A 10,795-nucleotide genomic window follows, 5' to 3' on the forward strand; every position below is an offset into this window, starting at 1 on the left:
ATGTATAAATGAGTCCACCGGCCAAGATCATCACCTCGTCAGCCATCTTCTATGCCCAGCCATTTCTATGTCGTCCCACTGGTTTGCTTCGTCTTGCTGTCACATTGGATGGGACTAGGACCTACTAAGTGTTTTCGGGGTTATTTAGATGAGGCTAAACTTTTTAATCCCAGGTCACATCGAATATTTGAACACTAATTTAAAGTATTAAACATGAACTAATAAAAAAACTAATTTCATAAATGAGACGAATTTTTAAGCCTAATTAATTCATAATTAGAGCATGTTTACTGTAGCATCACATAGGTTAATCATGGATTAATTAGACTCAATAGATTTGTCTCACGAATTAATCCAAGATTATGAATGGGTTTAATTAATAGTCTATGTTTACTATTTATAATAAGCGTTCGTGGATGGGACAAGGGACTAAAAATAGATCCCTTGTCCCAAACACCACCTTCCTCTTATTTTTTTTAAGCCTATGTCACATGAATGTCGATTCTATTTAGAAGTATTAAATATAAACTATTAATGAAATCCAGCTTATACTCTGGACTAATGCACGAGACGAATCTATTAAGTCTAATTAATTCATTATTAGCGAATGTGCTATACATGAAACATTTGCTAATCATGGCTTAATTATGCTTAAAAATTATCTAATGAAATAGCCTTTATTTATGCAATTAGTTTTGTTATCAGTCTATATTTAATACTCCTAATTAACGTCCAAACATCCGATGTGACAAGGGACTAAAAAAAGTCCCTGATCCAAACAGCCACTAAAACTTTTAGTCCCTGTCACATGGGATGTTTGAACACTAATTAGAAATATTAAACGTAGACTATTAATAAAATCTATCAATAATTTTGGACTAATTTGCAAGATGAATCTATTGAGCCTAATTAATCCATGATTAGTCTATGTGATGCTATAATAAACATGCGCTAATTATGGATTAATTAAGCTAAAAAAATTGTCACGGGAATTAGCTCTCATTTATGTAATTAGTTTTATAAGTATTTTATGTTTAATACTCTAAATTCATCCAATAGCCCTGGATCCAAACACCACCTTAAGACCCTGTTTAGTTTCCAAAAATTTTTAGGAGAGGGGTCACATTGACGCGTATGGTCATACATTTAAAGTATTATATATTTTTGGCAATAAATATCACAATAAAAAGGACGGTATTACCAGCACAAATTTCTGCTACACTTAGTATTGTTGAAAGTATAATTTAATCACAGTCGTCCAATAAAAATAAATCAATGTATCGATCGAATTCATATATGCCTGGCTCCTTGTGTATGCCATATGCCTGGATACTTTTCACACATGTGACCATTTGCTTGATGATTAATGTATGATATGTCAAGAGTAAATTGCAGCAGCACACTGGCCGGGTTCAGACGCAGTTGTAACAAACACAAAGCAGTACTAATGATCTTTCACATGATCTCTTATAGCTGCGCCGTAGAACTGGAGTAGTATATAAGATCAAATTATTTGATCGGACATGGTTGACGAGTGGCGGCTAGTTAGGATCGGTTTTGCAGGAGTTCATGGAGCAGTAGCAGACATGGAAGAATCTGCCAACGAAAGAGGGCGATGGCAATGGAGTGTCAGGGTAGCAGGTGCCGAAGTCGAAGCCTTCGGAGCGGCAGGGATCGTTGCAGGTGCCACGGCTGAGGCACAGCCTCGTCTCCTTCCATGTCCTGCTCCTGATGTGGCACCCTCCTTCCTCCTCCATGACTCCTCCTGCAACTGCTACTGTCATCGTCAATCTTATGTATGTATGTATTCAGAATTTTCAGATCGATCGATTTCATTCCTTCGTATGAATGAATTATTCAGTTGGATTCATGCATTACATACATACCTTGTGCAGAAGAGGGAGAGACCATCCTTGTTGCAGATGAAGCCGAGATGGTCATGATCAGCAGAAGAATCAACAAGCTCTTCCTGCAGGAGGTTCCCATGAACGCTGCCATCAATATAATCTGCTTAATTTGTTCGTACTAGCTGCTGCCTGCGCCCGTCGTCGTCGGCGATCTACATATATTGGCACTGTCAACATGCATTTCGTCATCCATAGCTACAAGCTAGCACATCCACCGTTTAGACTTCAGAGTCGTCTATATATCTATATTTTGATATTTTCTATATATCTTCTTTTCAAAGAAGATATATGTCCACCTCGTCACTTAATTTGTAGCTACTGCACTAATTCATTTGGAAGGTAGCCATAGTCATTCAAATCTGTATCTTGTCTCATGTAGACATTGGGTGATGAAAACATATATATAGATTCAATCGAATGGAGCCTCTGTTTTTCTTTTCCTGGGATAATCTCAAGGGTCTTTTTGCCGTTTGCTCGCCACTAGACATATACTATATGCCAGTCGTCAATCGTTTGTGTAGGGCTCCACTTTTTTGGCCCAAATCCAACATGCGGCCCAGAGTTGAGCACCTTTTTGCCTAGAGGGAATGGTGCCTGTTTAGGGCTCGTGAGCTTTGATTCGGACTTGGCTCGAAAGCCGAATGAGCCAAGCCCGAGCTAGCTCACAAGTTTTTCGTTTCCAGTGGAGTTATCATTAATCGCTTACGATATCATGTGAATTATAATTTATAAACAGTCAAACATGTGAGTTCCCCTAATTTTGTATCGTGTTTTAGAACGGAGAATAGTATGTAAAACAATACGAGCATTTTTATCATTATTGAGAAAATTTCTCTACATATAAAAGTTTACGCTTAAAATTTTAATACCTCGAGATACTATACTAAATTTTATATTAAAAAATATGGTTTTTTTAACTTTCTCATGAATATTAAAATTGCTTTGCTAGCGTAATATACTCCATCTTATCGCATAATAAATGCATTTCTACAGGGTTTATGTTCAACGTTTGATCATCCATCTTATTTAAAAATTTTATCATTAGTATTTTATTGTTATTAAATGATAAAACATAAATACCACCTTACGTATGACTTTTTTTAACTTTTTTTAATAAATTTTTAAATAAGATAAACGGTTAAATTCTAAACGTTGGTATATCACGGGAGAGGTAGTAATAATTTAGGGTGTGTTTGGTTGGCTGGGCTTAACTGGATGGAAGATAGCCGTCCAGTTTTTTATTTTGTTTGGTTCGCGGGCGAAGGGCTGGATAAGGTGATAAAAGAGAAATATTTTTTAAAGATGCTGGATAATCATATCCGTGAACTATGGATAAGCATGTCTCATCCCAACTTAACCACTAACAAGACGATGAGCAGGTAATTTTGTGGCGCATTAGACAGTGCAGAGAGAGCTTCGACGGCACGTCTGCTAGTGTCGTAAACAAATGCAGGCAAGCATCGAAAAGCATAAAATAAGAATGACTGCTACGAGACTCTCGTCCATCAGTCCTCCTGCTCACGTGGAAGGGGGTGACCTCTTCTTGGAAATACATCACCAACAGATCTCACTAGGATTCTCTACCAGCACCACCAAAGTTCTACACAACTGTCGTCTCGTCGACGGCATATCTAAATTTTGGTAAAATTCCGTAGAGTTGTGTTGTTTTCAGTCATTAAATATTCGCTAGATCTAGTTACCTATATGGGATTGATATTGTGAAATTTACTTTGATTCAAGGGACCCCGGTTTATTGGATAAAATGTAGAATTCTATACAAGAAGCACGGTTCATTTATTTGGAATAAAGATATAAAGGGTAAAAGTTCTTTTTTTGCTAGATAGATGGTTCAAACACACCATTGAAACATACATAAATTCCTTTGTATTTCCTTTGTATTGTATTTATATTCCTCAATACTGTCGGAAAGTTAGCACATAAGCTCAAACTTTATTTTGTTTTCCCTTCTAGAGGTTCAATGCAACTTCTTTCTATCACTATTCTATCTCAAATTCATCAAACTCATGTGTTATTTTTTCTAGAAGGATTCTTTTAAATTTTTGTGGTTTAGATTTATGTGTGATTCATACCTATATGTAATATTATAATCATGTATCAAAGACACCGTTAGTGACAGATCCCCTAAGTCCCCAACTAAATTTTCTGCCATACCTATACGAACCGATATTGAGGGCTAGGGGTCTCTGCTCCTTATTATTGATTCTAATATCATAGAGACCCTTTAAGCCCCAACTAAATTTTTTTGTCATAGGTTTATTCAAAGAGGGGTTAATTCTTTCCAAAGACGGAAAAATAGATATTCAACTTCACTATTAGATCCGTTTCTTTTAGAGCCGTTTATGCATACCGTGTTTTAAGAGAGCCCTTGGCAAGCGCAAAGTAAAGTGTGGTGGGTAGGGCAGCTGGCACAGAGAATCCGGGTGGGCACACACAGCACGGAGAAAAAGGTCACTGAAAGAGTGAAATTGGGTCAGCGCGTGGGTGCTGCCAAAATAACTGCGATGGCCTGCACTCCACTCCACTCCACTTCGCACGTATCCGAACTTCCTCCATACCCAAACGGTGTCTATTCCATTGACAAGCCAAATGAATTATTTATACATAATAGTTTATAGATAAAATTTTCACCGTAAAATAAACTCTAATAATTTTTTCTAAAATTAGCTATAGATTTAAATTAAAAATGTAAATTTTGGTTTACATGCAAAAACGGTATAATGAGCTCGTAGACTTGACACACACATAAATATAACCACGAACCAACCAATTCATCACTTCCCTGCAAAAAGTGGTTCGACTTTTGCTTCAATCCTTTTTCTCTCCTACGAAATACATCTTCCTAATGTTACACTACGATATTATTATACTAAAGCACCCCTCAGTATATCGCTATATACGATAAAACACAGGCCGAAATAAGTAGGATATTACTTTGTATTTAAAGACATAAACCCTGTGTAGTCCGTCGTTTTCTATATATCATTAATATTTTTAGTCTTGTATTCTTACCTACCTATTATTATTGATACTAAACATCAATATAAATAAATTTATTTTTAGTTCATAGTTTTTAATAATTAATTACGACTGTGTAGCTTAGCCAAACAATACAACACAATTGGACACTGCCTAATTAAAATATGAATTCAATTAGTTATCAGTGGTTTATATTCCTTTGATCTATAGGACGTTGCATATGACATGTGGGTCTATGAGTTTATATGATATGGGATCTAGTAATAGTGATTATTCGTAAGATTAGTAAAAATGACAAAAAGTTGAATGCTCCGTACGAGATAGGGTGGTTTTGGGTAGGTAAACATTTTTCACGTAGTTTAGAAGATGTGAAAGGGAGGAGCGAAGAAACACAAGCTTATGATAAAAATTTATTCTAGGGCCTAGCTCGTAGAAATAGTGAAGTATAAATGTATAAAGATGCCCTTACAACATATAAAGTATAGTCAGTATATTTGCATAAAAAATAATTTATAAATATAACTTTCGTATATATGTTCTCAGTGAGGTAAAAGCAAATGTTGAAAAACAAACTACATGAAAAAACCCCTCAAAATTAATTTTAAATATTTAAATTTTAGTTAAATATTAGTTTATAAGTAAAAGGAGGAGTGAAAAGATGAGGACGAAGAATTATGTAAGAGAGTACAACTAACATGGTATTTTTCATTTGCAAATTATTTTCGGTGAGATTTTCAAGACATAACAGAGTAGCAAGGTACATGAACCATTGGGAGCCACAACTTTTTACCCGTCCATGACCTTTTTAGCGTCATGAATTAGATATAGACAATATCACTATTATTATATCATGGTTATGTACGTTATTATCTCAATATAGTAACTCAGAAGTGTAAATTCATCTATAGAGATGACTTTCTTTACTGAAGAGCCAGTAAAAAATGTTATTTTTTTTACAAAATAATTTCAGTGAAATTTATGACATAATAGAGCAGTAGAGTACATGGACCATTGGGAAGCCACAACTTTTTATGGATACATGCTCCTTTTTAGCGTTACAAATTGAATCCGGACAATTTTGCTGCGATATCATGGCTAAGGCCCTGTTTATATCTTTCAAAATATCAAAAGTTTTGCCATTTTAACGTTACTTTGATTGTAGCCAGAAGCCACCTGTATCGTCATCTATTGCGAAAATTTGGTAGGTTTTCTTCTATTTTATTAGCATATCTCGGTGAAAGTTCTAGATTGTTTGTTTTTCTTTTATAAAAGAAAAATACTTTGTTAATTGAAATAAAAACACCTTTTCCTTCTTGCATAAATGGTTACCAATTGAGGATGAGTTATCTATTTGCACCTCAGGCACGTACAATGTAGAGCTCATTATGAGCTCTATTTCAAGCCACGTTAGCACTCTATCTTAAGCCACGTCAGCGAAAAAACTTCGAAGAGTCTCTCAAGCTGACTCTTCATAATTACAGATTAATTAATTTTAGGTTCGCTTAGCGTCTTTGATTAGAGTTAGCACACGTACAAGCAGATGTTCTGGTTATCTCCTCGTTTTATACGCAAAGAGCCGATGTTTTGCTGACTTCATGTAAAACAATCATTTTTCTCTCTCATATCCTCTCTCTTCCATGTTAGGGAGTATGCAGCGAGAGAGACGATAATAATTGCGCAAGCATTTCAACAGATTTGTCATGGAAGACAAATAATCTTACCTCCAGGAGGCATACAAAATCCAACAAATTATTAAATTATTTAGGCCCTGTTTAGATCCTTCAAAATGACAAAAGTTTTGCCATTGTGAAACATTTTTTGGCAAATGGATCTAAACACTAGGGTAATAAAATGACAACTTCGCATTTGGTATTTGGCATTCTAGAGTAGCAAATTTCACCAAAAAGTGCATAGGGACGCGGACCACCTCTCACTTTTACCAAAAAATAGTAATTTTTACATGCCTCTAAACATCAACTTGCAAAAATATAATACCAAAACTTTTACCACCGAAACTTTTGTCATTTGCCATTTGCCATTTTTAAACGTGTCTAGCCAGTGCCTTAGTAGACTAAACGTTAGCATTATAATATTATTACTAGGCATTAAATGCAGTAGGGAGGGAGTCCGTTCACGAGGAGAGTGGAGCGGAGCGCGCGCATGGCCGCCTTCTTCTTCTTCTCCTCCGCCTTTTCGCTTCTCTCTCTCTCCGAGCACACAGCTAAGCTAGTACAGTGGCGTGGAGTGGTGTGGAGTAGACTTTGCTTGGATTCACTTCCGCACACCACACGGGCGGGCCCGGCAATGGTGTCGCCGCCGCCGCCTGCCTAGCAGACGCCCTTCTCTGTTCTTGCTTGCCTCCCTTCCTTCTTGCCACTGGATCCATGGCGCTCCATTTCTTTTTCTTCTTCTTCGCTTTGGCTGCGTCGGCGGCGCCGTGCCACCGGGACGACCTCCTGTCGCTGCGGGCCTTCGCGGGGAATCTCACGGCGGGCGGCGCCGGCCTCCGCGCCGCCTGGTCGGGTGAGTCCTGCTGTGCATGGGACGGCGTCGCCTGCGACGCCGCCGGCCGCGTCACGGCGCTGCGCCTCCCCGCCCGAGGCCTTGCGGGTTCCATCCCCTCCTCCCTCGCCGGCCTCGCGTCGCTTCAGGACCTCGACCTCAGCCACAACGCGCTCACCGGCGACATCTCCGCCGTCGCGGCCGCCGCCTCCCTCCGGACGGTGAACCTGTCCTCGAATCTGCTCAACGGCTCGCTCTTCGACCTCGCCGCGCTGCCGCACCTGACAGCACTCAACGCCACCAATAACTCGCTATCCGGCGCGCTCGTCCCCGACCTCTGCGCGGGCGCGCCGGCGCTGCGGATGCTCGACCTCTCCGCCAACCTCCTCGCCGGCTCCCTGTCGCCGTCCGCCGAGCCGCCGCCCTGCGCCGCCACGCTCCAGGAGCTCTACCTCGGCTCCAATTCCTTCCACGGCGCCCTACCCGCGGCGCTCTTCGGCCTCGCCGCGCTGCAGAAGCTCTCCCTCGCCTCCAATGGCCTCGCCGGCCAGGTCAGCCCTCGTCTCCGGGACCTCAAGAACCTCACCTTTCTGGATTTGTCCGTGAACCGCTTCTCCGGCCGCCTCCCCGACGTGTTCGGCGACCTCACGTGGCTCCAGCATTTGACCGCACACTCCAATAACTTCACCGGATTGCTGCCACGGTCACTGTCGTCGCTGTCATCTCTCCGTGAACTCAACCTCCGTAACAACTCCCTTTCTGGTCCAGTTGCTCGCCTCAACTTTTCCGGCATGCCATTTCTCGTGTCCATTGACCTTGCCACAAACCACTTGAATGGGTCTCTCCCGATTAGCCTCGCGGATTGCGGCGAGCTCAAGTCACTCAGCCTTGCCAAGAACAGCCTCACCGGCCAATTGCCCGAGGATTACAGCCGTCTCGGGTCGCTCTCCGTGCTCTCGCTGTCGAACAACAGCATGCACAACATCTCGGGGGCGCTTACTGTGCTCCGTGCTTGCAAGAACCTCACCACGCTGATTCTCACCAAGAATTTCGTCGGTGAGGATCTGCCCGATGATGGCATTGACGGATTCGACAATCTGGAGGTGTTGGCATTTGGTGATTGTGCTCTCAGGGGAAGGGTCCCGGAATGGTTGCATCAGTGCAGGAAATTGGAGGTGCTTGATTTGTCCTGGAACCAATTGGTTGGCACCATCCCGGAGTGGATCGGTGAACTTGATAACCTGACCTACTTGGATCTTTCAAACAATTCCTTAGTTGGCGGGATACCAAAGAGTTTGACGCAGCTCAAGAGCCTTGTTACTGCCCGACAGTTGCCAGGCATAGCTTTTACTAACATGCCTCTGTATGTGAAGCATAACAGGAGCACAAGTGGCCGGCAGTACAACCAGCTCTCAAACTTCCCGCCGTCCTTGTTCTTGAATGATAATGGTCTGAATGGGACTATCTGGCCTGAATTTGGGAACTTGAAGGAGCTACATGTTCTGGATTTGAGCAATAATGCCATATCTGGGAGCATTCCTGATGCACTGTCCAGGATGGAGAATTTGGAGGTTCTTGATCTGTCATCCAATAATCTCAGTGGATCTATTCCATCATCCCTGACGGAGCTGACATTCTTGTCAAAGTTCAGTGTGGCGCACAATCATTTGGTGGGGCCGATCCCAGATGGAGGACAGTTCTTCACCTTCACAAACTCAAGTTTTGAGGATAACCCTGGTTTGTGCAGGTCAAGTTCTTGTGACCAGAATCAGTCTGGGGAAACACCTACTGACAATGACATGCAGCGAAGCGTCAGAAACAGGAAAAACAAAATTCTTGGAGTGGCAATCTGCATTGGGTTGGTACTTGTGGTATTGTTGGCTGTTATTTTGGTTAACATTTCAAAGAGGGAGGTCAGCATTATTGATGACGAAGAAGTGGATGGATCCTGTCATGAAGTTAATGATTCCTACTGGAAGCCAGTGCTTTTCTTTCAGGATTCTGCCAAGGAGCTAACTGTCAGCGATCTCGTCAAGTCAACAAACAATTTTGATCAGGCCAACATAATAGGATGTGGTGGGTTTGGCCTTGTGTACAAGGCCTACCTCCCTGATGGAACAAAGGCAGCAGTGAAGAGGCTCTCTGGAGATTGTGGGCAGATGGAGAGGGAGTTCCGTGCTGAGGTGGAAGCTTTATCACAGGCACAACACAAAAACCTTGTTTCACTGAGAGGGTACTGCCGCTATGGAAATGATAGGTTGCTGATCTACTCATATATGGAGAACAATAGCCTGGACTACTGGCTGCATGAGAGATCAGATGGTGGCTACATGCTGAAATGGGAGTCAAGGCTCAAAATTGCTCAGGGTTCGGCAAGGGGACTGGCTTACCTGCACAAGGATTGTGAGCCCAATATCATCCACCGAGATGTGAAGTCAAGCAACATTCTTCTGAATGAAAATTTTGAAGCGCATCTGGCTGATTTCGGGTTAGCAAGGCTGATACAGCCTTATGACACTCATGTGACAACTGATCTAGTTGGTACATTGGGATATATACCGCCCGAGTACAGCCAATCGGTGATTGCCACTCCAAGAGGGGACGTCTACAGCTTCGGCGTCGTCTTGCTAGAACTTCTGACCGGCAGACGGCCCATGGATGTTTCCAAAGCTAAGGGATCGAGAGACCTGGTCTCCTGGGTTCTTCAGATGAAATCCGAAAAGAAGGAAGAACATATCTTTGACACCCTGATATGGAGCAAAGAAAATGAGAAGCAACTGTTCTCAGTCCTGGAGACGGCATGTAGGTGCATCAGGACCGATCCTCGGCAGCGCCCATCGATCGAACAAGTCGTTGCTTGGCTTGACAGCATATGATCGTAATTCTGTGTGTTTTAAGTTGTTCGCTGTTCATTTTGGATTGCAGGGTAGGCCAAGCATGAGAATGAGACAGAGAGTATAGGAGCAATTGAGTTGAGTGGTAGTAATAATTTAGGAAATGCAGTCTATCTGATGTACATAGCTTAGCGTCGTTTTGAAATCCAGAAATAAACCTGGATCTTGTTTTGTCATCTGAAAACTTAGCTTCCCAGTAAAACCAATCAAGAGTTGAGTACATTGTAGTATGCCTTTTTGGCGTTGCAGCAGTTGTCCTGGTGATCACTGGTGTGATGAAATATAATGTTGTTTGTTATTTTGTCCTGTAAAAACTGAATTTTTGTGGCAGCTTATGATATAGGATTACATCACAGCAGATTTCTTTTGCTACTTGACCCATGGTATATCGGCCTGGCCCAAAAGGTGTCGGGCTCATATGTCAGTGACCATCTTATGATTAGGGCTTCTTCGGATCACAAGAATTTTACAGGATTTTTAAAGAAAATAGTTTAA

The 10,795-nt window shown here is 41.5% G+C and overlaps 1 protein-coding gene across 1 annotated transcript; it reads left to right on the forward strand.

Moving 5' to 3' along the window:
• The first annotated feature begins 7,331 nt into the window (after positions 1 to 7,331).
• On the forward strand, positions 7,332 to 10,664 carry LOC102715953 (phytosulfokine receptor 2). Its single transcript, XM_006657333.2, has one exon. It carries the CDS (start codon positions 7,769 to 7,771, stop codon positions 10,280 to 10,282), a length of 2,514 nt encoding a protein of 837 aa, XP_006657396.1. The 5' UTR covers positions 7,332 to 7,768; the 3' UTR covers positions 10,283 to 10,664.
• The last annotated feature ends 131 nt before the right edge of the window (positions 10,665 to 10,795 follow it).

Source organism: Oryza brachyantha, chromosome 7 (genome assembly GCF_000231095.2).
Source record: "Oryza brachyantha chromosome 7, ObraRS2, whole genome shotgun sequence".
NCBI classification, from domain to species: Eukaryota; Viridiplantae; Streptophyta; class Magnoliopsida; order Poales; family Poaceae; genus Oryza; species Oryza brachyantha.